Raw genomic sequence first — 21,556 nt, forward strand, 5'->3', positions numbered from 1 at the left:
GCAAATCAATATACTAGATAATATTGTTATATGCTACTTGTATAAAATGATGCTATATTGTAGAGATCATATTACTACAAAGAAAAAGTGCTGCACTGCAGCTCAGGATGAAACAAACGTGTTCTGTGACCTGGCACTAACATCAAAGGCAGCATCCGTATGTAGATTTCTCTCCTGCACATTTACCCTTATGATGACATTATTGCCTTTTTATATGTTTCCTTATGTCCACCATCATCAGTCAGTAACACTGAGCAGTGGTGGACAAAAACATTATGTTGTGACGCAGGTATACATGCTCAAACATCAAAGAGGAAGGAGGGAGGGAAAATTCAGTATCAGATTATTTTATTTTGATGTTAGTCTCAAGCTGTCCATAAATTTATTGTTCCTCATATTATTTAGGTGCAATGTTTTTACTTCACCTGTGTTTCCTACCAATTCCGTAAATTAATGCCCTGCAGAGAAAACACTATTTAAGAGTATGCAAACAATACTATTGCGGAACAGAAAACACAAGTACAAAATAGTCAGCCCAACTAATCCAATCCAATTTAAATGTAAATCAAATTAAGGAACAAGAAGTAAGCCAAACTTGTGTGTGTGGTAGTGAAAAGAACACTATTTTAGCACCTCTCTACTTACTATAAACTCTTTTCTACTTACCACCCTCTTAACACTGAAGCCCCAAAGAATCAAATTCTGTTTCAAATTTTTATCAACTTCTTTCTTTGATTTGACAACTTCTTTCTTTGATTAACTTTGTCATCTTCTAGTCATAACAGCTGGTTTTACAAATGAATGCTGCTCATTTACATTAAACCACAGCTTGTGGTCTTCTTACAAAATACATGAAATGGAGATGTAGAACAAAGACTTCTCATCTCAACTGTAATATTTCTAACCATTTCAACAAGAAGTGTATTGAATGCCACAAGACAATGTTGTCAAGACTCCTGATTCCACTACAAAACTGCTAGCAAGTCTGCTATACCAAACTGTACATAAAATCAGTGAAATAAGGTAGAATAAAACTATCTATTGTTACTCCCAATTTCTGAAATAACCATGTGCTAGCAATAGTCAAATGGAGTAGAAATGGAGTGGCCCTCATAGTCAACAAAAGAGTGGCAAAAGCTGTAATGGGATGCAATCTCAAAAATGACAGAATGATCTCGATACGAATCCAAGGCAGACCTTTTAACATCACAGTAATCCAAGTTTATGCACCAACTACCGGAGCTGAAGAAAGTGAAATTGACCAATTCTATGAAGACCTACAACACCTTCTAGAAATGACACCAAAGAAGGATGTTCTTCTCATTACAGGGGATTGGAATGCTAAAGTAGGGAATCAAGAGATAAAAGGAACAACTGGCAAGTTTGGCCTTGGAGTTCAAAATGAAGCAGGGCAAAGGCTAATAGAGTTCTGTCAAGAGAACAAGCTGGTCATCACAAACACTCTCTTCCAACAACACAAGAGACGACTCTACACATGGATATCACCAAATGGGCAGCATCGAAATCAGATTGATTATATTCTCTGCAGCCAAAGATGGAGAAGCTCTATACAATCAGCAAAAACAAGACCTGGAGCTGACTGTAACTCAGATCATCAGCTTCTTATAGCAAAATTCCAGCTTAAACTGAAGAAAGTAGGAAAAACCACTGGGCCAGTAAGATACAATCTGAATCAAATCCCTTATGAATACACAGTGGAAGTGAGGAACAGGTTTAAGGATTTAGATTTGGTGGACAGAGTGCCTGAAGAACTATGGATGGAGGCTCGTAACATTATACAGGAGGCAGCAACGAAAACCATCCCAAGGAAAAGGAAATGCAAGAAAGCAAAATGGCTGTCCAACGAGGCCTTACAAATAGCGGAGGAGAGGAGGCAAGCAAAATGCAACGGAGATAGGGAAAGATACAGGAAACTGAATGCAGATTTCCAAAAAACAGCAAGGAGAGACAAGAGGGTCTTCTTAAATGAGCAATGCAAAGAAATAGAGGAAAACAATAGAATGGGGAAAACCAGAGATCTGTTCAAGAAAATAGGAGATATGAAAGGAACATTTCGTACAAAGATTACCATAATCAAGGACAAAAGTGGTAAGGACCTAACAGAAGCAGAAGACATCAAGAAGAGGTGGCAAGAATACACAGAGGAATTATACCAGAAAGATATGGAGGTCTCGTACACCCCAGGTAGTGTGGTTGCTGACCTTGAGCCAGACATCTTGGAGAGTGAAGTCAAATGGGCCTTAGAAAGCACTGCTAATAACAAGGCCAGTGGAAGTGATGATATTCCAGCTGAACTATTTAAAATTTTAAAAGATGATGCTGTTAAGGTGCTACACCCAATATGCCAGCAAGTTTGGAAAACTCAGCAATGGCCAGAGGATTGGAGAAGATCAGTCTACATCCCAATTCCAAAGAAGGGCAGTGCCAAAGAATGCTCCAACTACCGCACAATTGCGCTCATTTCACACGCTAGCAAGGTTATGCTTAAAATTCTACAAGGCAGGCTTAGGCAGTATGTGGACCGAGAACTCCCAGAAGTGCAAGCTGGATTTCAAAAGGGCAGAGGAACCAGAGACCAAATAGCAAACATGCGCTGGATTATGGAGAAAGCTAGAGAGTTCCAGAAAAACGTCTACTTCTGCTTCATTGACTATGCAAAAGCCTTTGACTGTGTCGACCACAGCAAACTATGGCAAGTTCTTAAAGAAATGGGAGTGCCTGATCACCTCATCTGTCTCCTGAGAAATCTCTATGTGGGACAAGAAGCTAGAGTTAGAACTGGATATGGAACAACTGAGTGGTTCAAAATTGGGAAAGGAGTACGACAAGGTTGTATATTGTCTCCCTGCTTATTTAACTTATATGCAGAATTCATCATGCGAAAGGCTGGACTAGATGAATCCCAAGCCGGAATTAAGATTGCCGGAAGAAATATCAACAACCTCAGATATGCAGATGACACAACCTTGATGGCAGAAAGCGAGGAGGAATTAAAGAACCTTTTAATGAGGGTGAAAGAGGAGAGCGCAAATTATGGTCTGAAGCTCAACATAAAAAAAACCAAGATCATGGCCACTGGTCCCATCACCTCCTGGCAAATAGAAGGGGAAGAAATGGAGGCAGTGAGAGATTTTACCTTCTTGGGCTCCTTGATCACTGCAGATGGTGACAGCAGTCACGAAATTAAAAGACGCCTGCTTCTTGGGAGAAAAGCAATGACAAACCTAGACAGCATCATAAAAAGCAGAGACATCACCTTGCCGACAAAGGTCCGTATAGTTAAAGCTATGGTTTTCCCAGTAGTGATGTATGGAAGTGAGAGCTGGACCATAAAGAAGGCTGATCGCCGAAGAATTGATGCTTTTGAATTATGGTGCTGGAGGAGACTCTTGAGAGTCCCATGGACTGCTAGAAGATCAAACTTATCCATTCTGAAGGAAATCAGCCCTGAGTGCTCCCTGGAAGGACAGATCGTGAAGCTGAGGCTCCAATACTTTGGCCACCTCATGAGAAGAGAAGAATCCTTGGAAAAGACCCTGATGTTGGGAAAGATTGAGGGCACTAGGAGAAGGGGACGTCAGAGGACAAGATGGTTGGACAGTGTTCTCGAAGCTACGAACATGAGTTTGACCAAACTGCGGGAGGCAGTGGAAGACAGGAGTGCCTGGCGTGCTATGGTCCATGGGGTCACGAAGAGTCGGACACGACTAAACGACTAAACAACAACAACAAAGCAATAGTCAAATGTCTTTCTCAAATCTACAAACATTTCTTTATAAAAGCTTTATAAAAACTATGGAAGGCACCACATTGAGCCGCATGAAATGGAAGTCGATCCAGACCAACACGGCTACCTACCTGTAACCAGATTTATAAAAGCTTGTGTCGTTAAATTGTTTAAAATAGTAAACAACCTCAAGGAAGTCTGTTTTATCACCTTCTAGACTGAGAACTTCCTCAGTCAAAGGTGAACTAGATGTCAGTGACTCTAGAGCAATGTGGCTGCAAAAGGAGAGATGAAAATACGAAGTCCAGGAAATGATTTGATGTTAAAAATATTTAGTTTTTCCACAAATGGTATTAGTTTTCACAGAAATTGTAAGGTCATGGTTACAACAGGAATAGTGTAATACTGCCATTTAGTGATTTGTTTGTCTTCCCTCCCTCCTGTTTTCATATGTTTCAAGGTGAAAGACTGACATCATTTTGACTTTAGTATAAGGACACTTCAAAGTCTGACCCTAAACCAGGCTTCCTCAACCTCTGCCTTCCAGATGTTTTGAGACTACAATTCCCATCATCCCTGACCACTGGTCCTACTAGCTAGGGATCATGGGAGTTGTAGGGCAAAAACATCTGGAGGCAGAGGTTGAGGAAGCCTGCCCTAAACCTAAAGGTAAAGGGACCCTTGACTGTTAAGTCCAGTCACGAATGACTTTGGGGTTGCGGCGCTCATCTCGCTTTACTGGCTGAGGGAGCCGGCGTACAGCTTCCGGGTCATGTGGCCAGCATGGCAAAAGCCGCTTCTGGCAAAACAGAGCAGCACACAGAAACGCCATTTACCTTCCTGCTGGAGTGGTCCCTATTTATCTACTTGCACTTTGACGTGCTTTCAAACTGCTAGGTTGGCAGGAGCTGGGACCGAGCAACAGGAGCTCACCTTGTTGCGGGGATTCGAACCACCGACCTTCTGATCGGCAAGCCCTAGGCTCTGTGGTTTAGAAACCTAGAGTGCTATTAAGATACACATCATGTTTGTATTTAATATAACACTACTCAGCTTTTTTCCTTTTCAAAAACAACATGCTTACTCTAGGGAAGGAGCCAAAGCATAATGCTTTAAATGCAAAAGTTCCCAGGTTCAAAAGCCCTGCCCTCCCCAGCTAGAAACAGTGCAATAAAGTGTTAAAAGCAACTGTATAATCAGCAAGGAAACAAATCAGTTACATAGTTGTAAGTGAATCTCACACAGACCCCACAAAATGCAGCAAGACACAGACTTTCAGGGAAAATACCTTAGACAGAAAAACAGAACCTTGAAGAAAGAAAGAACCTTGAAGGTGGGGACACTGAGAGGAAAACGTAACAAAAATCCTCAACACAGAATCACTTGTACACCCAGTGACGAAGCTCACAACTCTGAACCAGAACAAAGATCACACACTGAACCAGAACAAAAGACCAGAAGAGCATCAGTGAAAATAGGTCTGCTTCAAGTGAAGCAGGAAAAATGAACTGTCACTTCACTCCAAGGGAGGAGATGACTCAGAGATTCCCTTGAAGTGATGGCATTATTTCCCGCTTAAGTGACTGAAGGATTACAAACCACTTTGTGGTGTCCTAGTTAGTATACACTCAAAAACAATACTGAACAAAATGGACCAAAGCTTTGACTCAGCTTCATGTGCAGATTTACTTAGAAGTAAGTTCCGCTGAGTTTAATCAGTTTTACTGGAGTGTTGTATTTTCCATTGTTGTGTCTCAAAGTGCTTTCCTTTCCTTGGTTTCACTATCTACCTCAAAGTCTGATTTTCTAGTTCTCTGCTTAATATTTAAGATGTACTTCTAGCACCATTTTACAACTACACACAGGTCCTGCTATCGGAGCACTTGTTATCCAAAATGCCCACTTCCTTACTTTTTCTGTTTTCAGGTTGGAAGCAGCCATTTTGGGCAGAACCCATGGAGAAAGGGGGGAGGGGAGATGTGACAAATTAGAGCAGGAAAGATTGGACTGGGAACTGCTTTTCCTTTGTATTCTGCTAGTTGGCTGTAGCAGCTGCAGGTGGAAACCAGGGAGGGAGGGAGATTGGACAAATCATGGATTAGAAATGTTTCCATAGGATAATTGGAATGTATTTGAAATTAATTTGTATTTGTATAAATTGTAAAACTAGGGTAATATTGGAAAACAAAAATGTATTTGGCAAAAAGAAAAGAAAAAAGAAATGTTTCCATAGGAAATAATTGAAATCATCAGCTCATTGTGTGAACACTCATCTAACAATCAATTTTCTGGGGACACGTTATGTTTGGATAGTAAGACCTGTGTGTAATTGAGTTATAATGTAAATGGTTTTCCATCAATGCAAAGTGCGCTCAGAAAACTACTTGGAAACCCCTAACTGAGGTCCCCCCTTGTCTCCACAAAACATGGTACAGACCAAGTGATACCCACTACTTTCCTGATGGTGAAGAGGATGAGCGTAGAAAAGGCCAATACACATATTGGGTTGAGCTGTGTCTCTGGAATGAAATGAGTGAATGGTCTCAGAGCAAATGGCCTAATTTCTGGCTATGCTTCTTCATGCTGCTATCAGCTTTTTTTGCTCCTTGCCAGGTAACATTTTCACAAGGATAGATAATAGCCACAGTCTAGAGAAATGGTCACGGAAAACCTCAGCAATCTATGGCAATAAATTCAGTAACATATTTATTACTTTATGTACTCTGCTCTGGTGATGTGTTGTATCTACCATTTTCAATGTTTGAAATGTAGCACATGTTTGAAATGAGCGATATGTCTGATTTCAAACTGCAAGTGCCATAAATTACCATCTTGTTTACGATGATTAAATAAAACCTTTGCTTTCATTTGAAGTTTATGTTTTCGATTCATTAGCTACTCAGGAAAATATAAGCTTCTTGGTCTGAAACAGCACTACTGAAAGTACGTGGAACTTTTGTTAATTATGAATGCTCTCCAGAGAGAAGGATACACCCGACAAGTGGTTTTCAGGGAGTACAAGTATCCTAGTAAAGCAAAAATCCAGTAATCCAGATTATACCTACTTAAATGCAGTTACTGCCTTCAGAACCATTACAGTTTGATTTGAAAGCCTACATAAGACACTTCTTAATGGATTACTGGCTTGCCAACTACAAATACTGTAAGAGACCAGTAAAAGAATGATTCAAGTAATAGATGCCGTACTGTTTGTTAGTTCTACACATTGTACAAGAATTTAAGAATGTCAATATACATTCTAAAAGTCTGTACAAATGTATATTTTATTTCATCTTAAAAGTACAACCACCTTTCACATCACCATGGCTGTCAAATTTGTTTGCAGTATCTTTGTATTAAAACAAGGAGACTTTTGTGACACAGCAGTCCTTAGCAAATATGTTATGTGCCAAGACAGAACTTTATTAAGGCTTCAACAGATATGCATATTTCTAAGGTAATTACACAGAAATCCTAAAGTTCAGTAAATAAAGGCAGTTTGCAGGTCAGAGCTTATGCTTTAGGTGACTTGTTGCTCTTCCCAAGACAATGAAAAAACTCACATGTATAGAATTTCTTTCAGCTTCTAATTTTAGAATCATGCTTCTACTTATTCAGCAAGTATTTCAGGTGGTTAATTTAAGGCTGCCTACACAAAGATATCAGAATGCAGTTTCTCAACTGCTGTATTCATGTTTACCACTTATTTCATTTCTTCATTTCTATTACTTATTAGGACTGGGGGAAAAATAGTTTCACAAAGGCCTCAAAGAGAGCCATTTTGACAAAAGTCCCTGTCTTGAAGATTAAAAGTGCACTTTGAATAAAATAGATGAACTGTAACTGTAGAAAGTCAATATATTGCTTGTGCAATTTTTGTCTGAAATGAACTCCTGAAATTTATACTTACCATATCTGTGCTAAAACTGGTTGAGGTAACCCAGACTGGAAAAAAAAGTTTCTGGCTTGATCACCTGTCAGAAAGGAGGAAGTATTTCAAATGGAATGTCTTAAGAATGATCAGAGAACCAATGTACAATAAATAAAGTTTCTAGGTTGCACCTTTAGAGTGTTCAGTATACTGCCAGTTATCCTTACACCAGGGATGTGGAGCTTCCCTGGAGCCCTCTGTTTGTCGCTTGATTAACTCCAATCATCCTTGACCCAGGGTTCTCCTGGCTGGGGCTAATAGAAGCCCCTGCCTTTTACCAACCATGTACGGTAGATCAGTATTATATAAATTGGAGGCAGGGGAGATTATGCCATTGAGCAATCTGCTTCCTTTTGCCTTCAAGGAGCCTCTGCCTTCAGAAAGAACCCAATGTCAAGTTCAGTCTGGCCCCATCCATCAGTCAGAAAAAGAGCAGCTGTATGGTGCCTACGTACCTCCTCCGTGCCAGAAAGAATACTTGGTTCCAACTACCAATTGCCCTGGGATGGCAGGGCTGAAGGGAGGAACTCTCTGGCCTCAGCCTTAACAAGAGGAACAATGGCTGGATTATCAGCAGCACCTCTGTTGTCCAAGTAAAACCAACAGCAAGGGAAGAACACTGTGGCTCAACTGGATGTAGTTGTCTCTTTATTCCTGGCAATGTCAAACCAATACTCTTTTACCTCTACTTCCCTTCCCTTGCATGCTTTGTGTTTTTAGTTTGTAAGGTTGGTGGACAGGCCTATATCTCATCTTTATTTATGTGAACTCCTCTGGGATACAAAAATTATAAACAAATAAAGAGGGTGTGATTTGAACTGGGCACTTCCAAGTCCACAAGTAAGCCTCTTAGCTACACTAGCTTTAAAAAATCCACATTACAGTCACCGAAGACTACATTTTATTAGACTAATACTGAGATACTATATTAAAATGTGTTAAAGGGGACATGAACAAATTCTGAACTGCACATTACTACAAACTGAAACATCCTCCCTTTAGTTACTAGGAAATTCACACTGCATTAACATCAGCTTAGATAAAAGGGAAACATATGGTTCCTGTTGTCTCTCCATTGCAGCAACTCTTCCTTTATTAGAATTATGTGCCTTGTGAAAGTGAGAAAGCAAACACTTTCTCCACAGAAACTGTTCTTAAAACATATGAATGACGATTTCTCATAAAACATGGATATGCATTAATGTTCTTTTCATTCAAAAATGTGTGCCTAGAAGACACAGCAGCACAGAAATGAGGCAAAACTGCCAACTTGTTACATTTTGGGGGATAACATTTAACCAGCTATGGTCACTCTGTAAGTCTGGTCAAAACCTCCATTCCATCTAGTAAAAGGCAATCAAAATGATCAAGGGGGCTTGAGCGACTTCCCTATAAGGAAAGGTTAAAACATTTGGGGTTATTTAGCTTGGGGGAGGGGAATGTGAGTAAAGGGAAAATACAGTAAAGGTGTATAAAATTATGAATGCATACAAGAAAGGAGATTCAGACTAAACATAAGGGAAAACTCCCTGTGCTTAAGAACTGTTCAACAATGACATAGACTTCCTCGGATAGTGGTAGACTCTCCTTCACTAGGAGTTTTTAAGCAGAGATTGGATGGTCATTTGCCATGGATACTTTAGTTGAGATTCCTGAATTGCAGAGGGTTGAACTAGATGACCCTCAAGCACAACATGAAGACAACATTATTCCTCTTTTGTTTATCCCTGCATATAGAATTAAGAGGTACACTACCTCTGAACATTTTCAGCACTTGTATTGAAGAAGCTGGGGTGCAGCAAATAGAAGAAACATTGGCTGATAGGGCCAAGGGAAGTTGTGGTAGATCTTGCAGAACCAACTGTTTGGAGGCACCAACCATCGTTTTTATATTAGCAAACTGCCTCACTTTCATACTACATCTGCTCCTCCTTTCTGCCGCTCATGGAGAACCATTCAAGAGGCAGACAAGAATCAAGCACATTTCCCCCCATGCACAAGGGAGTCTGCTTCTCTTTTATTTAATAATATTACAATTATTCTAGAACTTAAGATTCCAGTATGAAAAATAGGAGACAATCTATGAGCTAACTATACATATGATCAGAATCACAGAAATCACACAGCAATGAGTTTTGCATCTTTCCTAGTTTCATTTTGGCAATGCATTTACAAACATTTCACTTCAACCATTCATTTTTAAAGGACTGGTACTTCCTTTGCTTCTCCTTGCAGTCTTAGAGAACAAGTAGCATTGCTAAGTTCCCTCTTGGATGCTTGATCTGGGGCAGCCCAAGGAAAAACTTAAATTGCATGATGGTGCGTATCATTGCAATGGAAATTACACATGAGAGCTATGGCATTACCAGTGATAAATCCAGATATTGGTTTCAAACTGTGGAACTGTTGATCATGTTTAGCTCTCTCTTCCACAGTTACGGCCCAGATGTCCAGGTTGCCTAATTCAGAAGCAAGAGATTGAGATATTGTCAAGAAAAATAGGCTTTACAAGTAATGACAGCATCAGCTATTTTCTCAATGTGCTTTGAATAATCTAAACACTGCTAGACTTGCAAAAAAAGCCCTCCACCCCACAGTGGCTGAAACAACTCCCAGTGCTTCATGGGATGCTGAAGGAAGGAAAGCTCAGCAACTGTTATAGAGGAGACCAATAAGCACATATCCTTTGCTGTGCATACAGCAAGCTGATAACACAGGCTGCTAGCAACACAGCTACAGCTTGCTGCTGAAGATCTAGAATCTATGAATAACAGTTGCCAGAACCCACTGGCAACCATAAATATCATTCTGGTGATCAAAACAGTAAAAAGATTCTTGTATTACAAGAAGATAGTGGTTTAGTCTTTTAAAATGGCATCAGGATGTATCTTATACAGTACTAAGATGCAGCACAACTGTATGGGTTGGTGGGAAGAACATCCTCTACCCTGTAACATCCCTCTAGTCAGCAGCAGGTACAAAACAAGTAAGACGCATACTGCAGTCTCCGTTGAACAAGAAGCAAAAAGCCTGACCTCCATCTAACTATTGGAAAAGTAACTAGCTACCAAGGCCAGTCAAAATGTGTGAATCTCCAGCAAAGGTGGAAGAATTGGATCAGCAGGTGGGCCCCCAACTAATTTTAGGCATAAATCCCCACCTAAATTGTATGACACAATCTTATCAGACCCCTGGGCACTGGTTATATTTGAGCAACAAGCTCTTGCTGCCTTTACCTTCAGCCATCCCCTGAATCAGCCTCCCCCACTTTCAACAACCACCCAAGAACACTCAACACATATAAGCAGTAGGGTGCTTTCTTCAACAACTGTAACTACACACTAAGTTTATTAGTGTGCTCAAGCCCAACTACATTTTCCTCATGAAGCTGGAAAGCAAGCATGAACAAGAAGCATTGTGGAGAGGGGGAGGAGAATCCTAATACTTACCAGCAAAAGGTGTTGGAAACTGAGCCATGGTTCAATCACCTTTAACTTGCTAATAGATGCCTGGGGAGTAAAGAGTGGCACATTAAGATAAGCAGGTATACAAAAACAACTCTCTACTTCAGAGGTATTTGCTTACTATCATATAATTTACTGATATACAGAAAGAGAGAACTTATTTATAAATGCAGAAGTCATATAAATATAATCAAGGCAAAAATGGTTTCCAAATGCTATAAAATATGAACTTTTGATCCCATCCTTCCTGCCAGAGAAGCCCAGGGCAGCAAGCATAAAATGTTAAAGCAATACAATATTCATCTTTCTTCCTGCTCCCAGTTACAACATTGCTCCTTATTTCAGAACCTAGTTGTTCTTGGCCATCAAAAACCCAGCCATCTGCACTTAGCTGCATTCTTAGAATGGCCTTTTATTTTTACCCTATTGTTACCCTGCTTCTGTCCTCCACTGGCCCCTCTGCCAGTTACCAGTTCAGAAACCTCACTCATTACCTCTGCCTACAGCTCTGGATAATTTCCCTTTCTGTGTGTAGTATAATCTGTATAGACCCCCTGTCCGTATACAGTACTGAAGATTGAATTTGGATCACCAAGTTCTAGAGTTTCACATTATTAGACAGAGAAACAGCAAATATAGTGAAAGCAGTGCTTTCAATTATTTTATCCATATCCTGGGGAAAAATGATACACAAGTTTTTCTTACTATGAATCAGCAATTATGCTCTGGAATATGTGCATGCCTGCTATGACTACAATAATTTTGCAGTTACCTTCTAAAATACTAAATAGCTTTTAGCCATATTTCACTTTCCCCCAGAAAACTCCATTGGAATTATGTGTGATGTTTAGCAATTACAACATGAAGAATGCTAATAGGTCTTTGTTTTCCCTAAAATCTGATATCCACCCAAATAACACCAAGAACCTATGTACATTCCATATCTATCCAGAGGTAACCCATTTGAGAAAGACATCACCCTTGAGTAAAATAAAGTATGTGGGTTGTATTCAATGTTAGTTATACTGGGAACAGGCTCTTTGAAAATAATGGACATGACTAACTTAGGTCCATTAATTTTAATGCAGCTACTCTGAGAATAACTTTAATGAAATACATAGGATTGCATTCAACCAAGTCTCAAGTAGTTTGAGGGAACTTGTGAATCACTTAGGACAAAATGCTAGGTAACCTCCTAACACACACAATAGCAAGCTTTGGAAAACACATGACTAAAAAATGCAGACATAATAGCCATTTATTTTGTTAACACTCAAGATTCACTGTTCTATAGCAGTCAGAATATGTTGTAAAACAAGTATAGGGAACCTACTGCCCTCCTAATATTGTCAGACTTCTACTACCATAAGCTAAGTCAGCATAACTAATGGGTGTGGATGATGGGTACAACAGCCCAACAACAGCTGAAGGATCACAGAGTCCATAGCCCTGCTCATAAAAGTTGTCACCTATGGTTTGAAAGCATAAAACCTTTCTTATACTTTCAGACTGGATAGAATATGAATAGTAGTAGTAGTAGTAATTTATTTCTTGTACCCCGCCCATTTGATTCGTTGTCCCAGCCAATCTGGGCAGCTTCCAGTCCTGCCTCTGCTCCTTACCTTACACAACAGCAGAACATAGGAAAGGAGCAGCCCAGGTTTCATTGTCAGCAGAGTCTGTTGACTCCAAGTAAGGAAGCCTCAAACTCTCACGAACATAAAATGCTTCTACCCACTCAAACCTCTCTTGTACCTACGATACATTGACGATATCTTTATTATCTGGACACATGGACAACAGACCCTGGAAACCTTCCACCAGACATTCAATGACTTTCACCCCACCATCAACCTAACAATGAACCAATCTATGCAAGAAATACATTTTTTGGACACTACTATAAAAATACAGGATGGACGTATAGACACCACCTTATACAGAAAACCAACTGACCGACAAACATATCTACATGCTTCTAGCTACCATCCCAAACATACCAAACAATCCATCGTATACAGCCAGGCCCTACGTTACAACCGTATCTGTTCCAACTCTACAGACAGAGAATCTCACCTAAGAGATCTACAGCAAACCTTTTTAGAACTAAAATATCCACCTGATGAAGTTAAACAACAGATCAACAGAGCCAGACTGATACCTAGGGAGAACCTGCTGCAAGACAGACCCAAAAAAGAAAATAACAGAACACCACTAGTCATCACATACAGCTCCCAAGTTAAAACATCAGAGATCTACAGCCTCTCCTGGACAATGACAGCTCCCTTTCTCAAGCTCTGGGAGGAAGACCTTTCATTGCCTACAGACAGCCACCCAATCTTAAACAACTCCTCACCCACAATAATACAACCACCAGACTTAACATGGACACTGGTACCAGAGCCTGAAATAAACCCAGATGCCAACTTTGCTGCCACATACACCCGGACAACATCATTACTGGCCCCAACAACATCCAACATACCATCTCAGGACTATTTAATTGCTCATCTTCTAACATTGTGTATGCCATCAAATGCCAACGGTGCCCTTCAGCTCTCTATATTGGACAAACAGGCCAAACCCTACGCCAAAGGATAAATGGACATAAATCTGACATCAGGAACCATAAGACGGAAAAACCAGTAGAACACTTCAATCTCCCAGGACATTCTATACAAGATCTCAAAGCAGCTGTTTTATTACAGAGAAATTTCAGGAACAGACTGGAAAGGGAAGTTGCTGAATTGGAAATCATTACCAAGCTTAAAACCATGGAAGCACCTGGGATGAATAGAGATATCGGATTCTTATCTCATTATGCATGATCAAGCTTTCTTTAGCACCTCAGCCCAGGACTAATTGCAGCCATCAGCAGCCATTAACACCCATCTACAGGTTTACCACTCCCATCAGCCCATCTCCCATTCCCACCCACCCCCACCACCCTCTGTATATATTTAGGGTCTGACACTTCTGTTTCTAGTGTATCTGAAGAAGTGTGCATGCACACGAAAGCTCATACCAAAATATAAACTTAGTTGGTCTTTAAGGTGCTACTGAAGGAATTTTTTTATAAAATGCTTAAGTACTCCAATAAATGAATGGCACTCACTCATTCTCTCTCTCCCAAATGCTCCCTATCTCCTGATCTTTTATAGACTCTGCATAGTTCAATATGTTAAAATATGCTAGCCGCATTAGAGGCCCCCATGATTGTTGATCATTATACCCCTAAGGAAAAAGATTGAACAAGATGGACCCCATTCAAACAATAAATTAGAATGCATAGTAAATTACAGAGAGATTACCAAATTACTACCATAGAAGTAAGTACAACAGAAACTTAAAACCACATCCATTTGCTTAAAAGAAAAGTATGTTTTGCTTTCACTTTAAGTAGTTAAAGTGAAAAAATTAAAGATTTGAAGAAATTACAGTGAGTGTAATTTCCAGGCTTTCATCCATATAAATCATTTTGATTCAGTTGATTAAGGAAGTTTCATGCAATATAATTGAGAAATAAAAGCCACACACCATGGAGTCCTCATAAGGTCTGGCAAAGGGACATATTTTTTTTTTCAATTAGGGTTGTTACTAACATTGTCACAGTGCTAACTTTGGCTTTGTAGCTTAGAAGAATCTTAAGCAAAAATGATGGTGTTAGAAAAACATCAAAGAGGGGGAAAACCAAGCATCATCCTATGAGGGGCTGCTTATTTGGAATGCTAATATTCTTATTTTATACAGAATCAGTGTGCATGGTGCTTTACAAATCACAAAAGAACAGGTACAAAAGAACACAGTCATCATGAGTTCTGGTCAGCAGTCCACCTGGGTGAGATCCCAAGGCTGGTAGCTGGGTCAGTGAGTTTTATCTGGGAGTCTGCATGAAGTTTATTCAAATGAGCAAACAAGACACAGATCAACAGCAAGAATAAATCAGCCTAGCAGGAGAGAGCAAGAAAGTACATAATGACAACCAGTACTTGGCAATATGTCCAGGCCTGGACTGACCTAGAGCAGGACGTTTCTATGGGGCTTTCATCCAACTGCAAGACTGAATGTTAATTGTATGGACAATGTAATAACAATTGTAATGAGACCTCCGGGTATAGGTTGGCATATAAACCATTCTTGAACTTTTGGGTGCATAAAACTAGTATGCTCATCAAGAGGGCAATGAAACGCAGAGATAATGATAAACCTTAATCTTGCTTTCAGGTGTAGATTTGAGTGGTATAAACTCCCTTGGGTCCTTCAATGATGACCATATTGGTCCAACTGCTGAAAATGGAATGGGTTTATTGGTGTGGGGAGATTATAGGCAAGATGGTCTGCATAGGGATTTGTTTTCACCTCTAGAACTGGGGTGTTCTTGTCTATCCCCCTCCCTTTCTAAGCTTTAAAAAAGGTAAACAACTCAAGGGCGATCTCGCCCCCAAATGTCAACAACTTTGGCTAACTTCCCTCGTTGGGTGACCTCCACAAAAAATACTGATTTCTTTATTTTGGGTTCAAAAAAATAGGGGTCATCTTATATACATGTCTTATACACAGAAAAATATGGTAATAACAATCATCTGTTCCTTAGCAAGTCTTAAACTTAGATAAATACAACCTCAGATGAACAACAGCAAATGACTTATTATGCTGTGTCATGATTTATTTAACAAAAATGAAGCCAAAATGAAGAAGCCATGTGTGAAATAGAAATTAAGACTGGTGTTGGTAATCAAATGCCGTTGCTAAATTGATCATCAACAAGCGTGCCCACCTTTATAAAATCCAAAGTTTTAGCAGTTTGCTGGTCTGGAGCATTCAGGTGTGTTTTAACACAATGCTAAGGAGGAAAGACATTAGCAATGCTCTTGGAGAAGCAACTGTTGCTTCCCATAAAACTGGGAAGGGTTATAAGGCCATCACCAACCAATTTTAAGTCAATCATTTTAGAGTGAGAAAGATTATTCAAAAGTGAAAAGAATTCAAGGCAGTTGTAAATCTTCCCAGGAGTGGACGTCCCAGCAAATTCACCCCAAGGTCAAACTCTGCAACGGTCAAAGAAATTGCAAAAAGCCCAAGAGTTACATCTCAGGCTGTACAGGACTCAGTTGGTATGTTAAATGTTAAAGTTCATGACAGTACAATTAGAAAAAGACAGAACAAGTATGGTTGTTTGAAAGGGTTGCCAGGAGAAACCCTCTTCTCTCTTAAAATAACATGACAGCATGGTTTAGGTTTGCAAAGTTGCATCTTAACAACCACCAGACGTCTGGAACAATGTCCTTTGAACAGACAAGACCAAAGTGGAGATGTTTGGACATAATGCACAGCAGCACATTTGGCAAAAACCAAACATAGCATATCAGCACAAATACCTCATACCAACTGCCAAGCATGGTGGTGGAGGGGTGATAATTTGGGCTTGTTTTGCAGCCACAGGACCTGGGAACATTGCAGTCACCGAGTTGACCATGAATTCTTGTGTATATCCAAGTATATTAAAGTCAAATGTGAGGCCATCTGCCTGACAGCTGAAGCTTGGTTGAAATTGGGTTGGGCAACAGGACAACAAACCCAAGTACACCAACAAATCTACAACAGAATGGCTGGGGGTGGGGAGAGAATCAAGGTATTGCAATGGCCCAGTCAAAGTCCAGACATCAACCTAATTGAAATGCTGTGACAGTACCTTTAGAGATCTGTGTCACACCCAAGGAATACAGAGACATAAATAACAAACTAGACAACTTTGTCTGTAGTTCACAAAAAGTTAATAATGTAGAGCATTTCAATACTGTGTATTACATGAAATCTTAAATAATGCATACAGTGCCAAAATAACAACTTGTGCAACTCAGTATCTCATAGGCAAACAGTCCAAACAGTTCTGAAATAAGTTCATGAGAGCAAGTTTCCTTGTGTATACTTGTGCTGGTGCGATCCCAACAGAATCCTGAGATACCTGGATTTCAATCTGTTTTGTGAATCTTCTTCTGGTTGGCCCAAAAAGGAACTATGGTATACAATGGCAATTCAATGCTCCACCAAATAGACCAGCTCCCACCTTAGAATGGCACTCATATACAAGATGGCCACATCCGATTCACTCTCCCAGGTCCATGCACCACACAAAGTGGTGGCAGCGAGTGAACTTGGGGCTTCTCCTTGCAGCTACAATAAAATGAAGGATCAGATGCAGCCTGGGCAAGTCAGAGGCTTCCGCGCTGCCGCCCTCCCAGAGAAGAGCACAGGAAGGACTCAGGAAAGTGTCCTCCTCCCCTCACAGCCTGCAGGTAATGCGCGCGTGCGCACACACATTGACAAAGCTGCTCATCCTGCACCCTCCCTCTTTTCCTTGCATGGCAGCTTGGGGACAGCGCAGGAATAAGTGAGAGAGAAAGCAAGAGTGCAGAACAGGGGAGGAGCTGGCCTGAGGAGCCCCACTGGCAGGAAAGACGCTTCCCTCACCAAAGCAGCTGCCAGAAGGTAAGCAATGGTGATGATGGTGCTCCCTGCGGGGGAGACCTCTTCACCTGGGTGGCAGGAACCCTGGTAGGTGGGCAGGCAAGGAAGCATCAAGCAGGTAACTCACCTCCAACCTTTGCATCAGGCTATGTCCCTCCCTCTCACTGCCCCCTCCCCTTGCCTGTGCCCCCACTTCCATCTTTTAATGTGAGTACCAGCACTTTTTCCCCCTAGAAAAGAAGCACTAGGAAATTCACACTGACATTCCAAGCTGGGTAATAATCAGTGATACATTTTTTTGCAACTCTGAAACCTAACTGGCACCATACTGAATAACGACAGCAGATAAAAGAGGAATTCTCAATTGCTACACTATATTAAGAAAAATTGGCAGTTTTAGCACAGACAAAACTGAGATTTTAAAAAAGCAATGCACTTTTAAATAGTGAACACACTTGTGGGGCCCCCCCCAAAAAAATCGCACCTCTGCAGATGATTCAAGGTTGAGGCATGAGTAAATATTAGCAAAGGGTGAGTAATAAATTATGATAAATTGTATACCATGTTCACTGCACAACTAGCTGTAACCCAGACTTCCTGGATTAGACACAGTACAAGAATCAAGGTGTAAATAGAAATTACATTTGTAGCCAAGTAACACTAGCAGCCTGAGTGTTTAAGAGTGCATTTTAGCAGGTATGGCTGCTGCTCCAACCATTTTTTGCCAAAGCAATTCTTACATTGATAATCTCAAGGCTTGATTACTGCAATGTACTTTATGTGGGACTACCTGCAAGCCCAATCTGGAAGTTCCAGCTAGTGCAGAATATTGTGGCTAAACTGCTGATCATAGAATCATAAAATTTTGGAGTTGGAAGGGACCCTGAGGATCATGGGAACAAACTACTGACAGCATGTAATACTGGTGCTTAAAAGCTTGAACTGGCTGCCTAATGTTACCAGGCCAAGTTCATGATTCTTGGGGGAGTCTTTGTTGGTGGTCCTCCACGGCTCAAATGCACAGCTTGTAACTACTAGAATCGATGCATTCAGTAAAAAAAAAGAAGTAGTATGCATTCAGTATTGTGGAACTCCAACCAGACTGAGATTAGCCAGACATCCTCTTTGCTGGCACATGCAAAGACTTGGTTATTTCACTAGACGTTTAAATGAAGTGCTTAGGTCTGAGATGAATTTTCACTGTTCTTATTCTTTGTAAGGGATTGGGGTATAATTTTATGTACATTGTTTAGAAATGTTAATGATTAAGTGATATATAAGCACCTTAAATAAATAAAATGTTAAATAAATACTTTTCTCCACATAAGATACCATTTTGGTGCTGAAGGTGAACTTTTTGCATTTTATTAGGACTATTAGAAGTACCATAAATCCACTTGATAATGGGACGCGAGTGGCGCTGTTGTCTAAACCACAGATCCCAGGGCTTGCCGACCAGAAGGTCGGTGGTTCGAATCCCCACAACAGGATGAGCTCCCGTTGCTCGATCCCAGCTCCTGCCAACCTAGCAGTTCGAAAGCACGTCAAAGTGCAAGTAGATAAATAGGTACCGTTGTGGCGGGAAGGTAAACGCCGGCTCCATGTGCTGCTCTGGTTCGCCAGAAGTGGCTTAGTCATGCTGGCCACATGTCCTGGAAGCTGTCTGCAGACAAACGCCGGCTCCCTTGGCCAGTAAAGCAAGGTGAGCGTCGCAGCCCCAGAGTTGTCCGCGACTGGACTTAACAGTCAGGGGTCCCTTTACCTTTACCTTAACAGTACAACTGCACTGGTCTCATATGTACAGCAAGATTCTAATTCAAGAAGCCAAAATGTTTACTTTTCAGAAAGTTGTGTGTGCATGCAACTGTGTACTTCTTGCATTTAACTTGAGAATAAAACATTTAGCAACATTTAATTTTAGAACAATAATTTGTTTTTAGGTTCTATAGCAATTTTTCAAGCAAAGCCTTGATTTGCAAATTAGCAGCATAATCAAGTAGTTCATTAGTTTAATTACCCAAACATAAATCCAAAGGGAAGTCTGCTTAATGAAACACAATTCTTCAGCAAACCAATAGCTTCTAAGCTGTTTCAGGCACAGAGCCATCACATGTGCGTCTAACAACTAAGCATGAGTCTTCAGCAGCTTAAAACGATGGGTCAGCTGAACTGTGGATCAATTATAAACCAACACGCAAGATCCAGATGGCAGAACAGCGCAGGGAAAGCACTAGCTCTGCCATTCCTATGGTAAGTAATACAAAGTATTGCTGTACCCTTATCTGGAAGACAGGGACAGACTAACTTCTGTTGTATATACCGGTACTCTGGTAATCTGTTGGTTAGATTACTGCAACCCTATAAGACTGCCTCTGAAGATGGTTCAGAAACTCCAATACAATGAAACATGCAAATAAGCCCTTATTTATACCTCAAACCAAACACACCTCAAAAGTAATATACCCTTTCTCTCCTGGCCATGTGAGAAGAGAGGAGTACAAGCCTTCCAGCAAAAGTAGCTCCTGCCCAGAGGTGAAACATTACTTCATGTGCATGCAAAGCAAACTCAGCAAATCTAAATGTGCAGAATACAGAGAACAGAACCAAGCTTTAAGGAGCCTGGAGCAAACATTATCTACATATTGTGGTTAAGGAGAAATATAAGAACAGCCTACTGGATTAGGTCAAAGGCCTACCTAGTCCACCATCCTGTTCTCTTAATAGCCAACTACTAATCAGGATTCGAGCACAAGAGCACCCTACCCTCCTGTGGTTTCTGGTAACTGATATACAGAAGCATTATGGCATCCAACTGTAGAGGCAGAGCATTGCCTAATAATAATAATTTATTATTTGTACCCCGCCCATCTGGCTGGGTTTCCCCAGCCACTCTGGACGGCTTCTAACAAAGATTAAAATACATTAAAATGTCAAACAATAAAAATTTCCCTAAACAGGGCTGCCTTCAGATGTTTTCTAAATGTCAAGTAGTTGTTTATCTCTTTGACATCTGATGAGAGGGCATTCTACAGGGTGGGTGCCACTACCGAGAAGGCCCTCTGCCTGGTTCCCTGTAACTTGGCTTCTCGCAGAAAGGGAACTTCCAGATGGGGGTGGAGACGCTCCTTCAGGTATATTGGACCGAGGCCATGTTGATAAGTGCAGTTTTTAATCCTTGTTAGTCTTAATGCTGTTTTTTATTATTTGTATTTTTTCTATTCTATTTTTGCACTCTACTTTTCTGCTGATATATTGATTAGTTGTACTGTATTTTGAATGTTTTATTGTCAGATGAAGTAGAATTATATATATGAGACTATAACTGCTCTGTGGAGGAAGTTCCTTAAAAAGCAGGATACAATTTTAAATAAAACAAATCTAAACGCAAGGTTGCTAACACAAACTAGCCAATATAACAATGTATAGTTTAAATATTCAGCACAACCACTACATTGGTTTGATTTATTATACAGCTACTGATCTGATTACACAGCTACAAATTTTCAAACAACAGTATCACAGTAGTTTAAATATTCATTATGATTACCAGTTCTCCTTTACATACATAAAATATTTTTTTAAAAAAGCAACTGCAATTCAGCCTCAAATAAGATGCAATATTCCTTGCAATCTCTTCAAATTTAATGTTTGTAATTTATATTCTGCTCTTAAAACCCATTAAAACCATATAGTATTCAATATATTCTGTGGACCAAGTATTTATCCATCAGGAGCCTAACCAAAAAAAACCCCACAAAACACATTTTCAATTAGTACCTAAAACCAAGTGAAGTTTGTGCCAGCCAGAATGCTACAGATGAAGTGGCTTGCTTCTTTAAGAGCCCTCGCTGATGGCACTACTGACAAAGCCGAAAGAGCAGATCTCAACTCCTGGGTTAGTTAATATTGGGTGACAGTCTCTCAGATAAAGCCATATAGGGTTCT

At 40.3% G+C, this 21,556-nt stretch overlaps 1 protein-coding gene across 3 annotated transcripts in view; it reads right to left on the reverse strand.

The window, feature by feature from the left end:
* Positions 1-21,556, reverse strand: part of ITSN1 (intersectin 1) — a 90,968-nt gene that overhangs the window by 61,921 nt on the left and 7,491 nt on the right. For 2 of the 3 annotated variants that reach the window (XM_035115543.3, XM_035115542.3), the window contains exons 2-4: positions 11,129-11,188; positions 10,046-10,138; positions 7,659-7,722 (exon numbers count right to left, since the gene is read on the reverse strand). In XM_035115543.3, coding sequence (XP_034971434.1) covers positions 7,659-7,722; positions 10,046-10,138; positions 11,129-11,156 — 185 coding nt within the window. In that variant the 5' untranslated portion in view covers positions 11,157-11,188. Of the gene's footprint in view, positions 1-7,658; positions 7,723-10,045; positions 10,139-11,128; positions 11,189-14,977; positions 14,999-21,556 lie in introns of those variants that run through there. The other variant, XM_088668769.1, reaches the window with a different exon arrangement.

Source organism: Zootoca vivipara, chromosome 4 (genome assembly GCF_965207765.1).
Source record: "Zootoca vivipara chromosome 4, rZooViv2.hap1.1, whole genome shotgun sequence".
Lineage (NCBI taxonomy): Eukaryota > Metazoa > Chordata > Lepidosauria > Squamata > Lacertidae > Zootoca > Zootoca vivipara.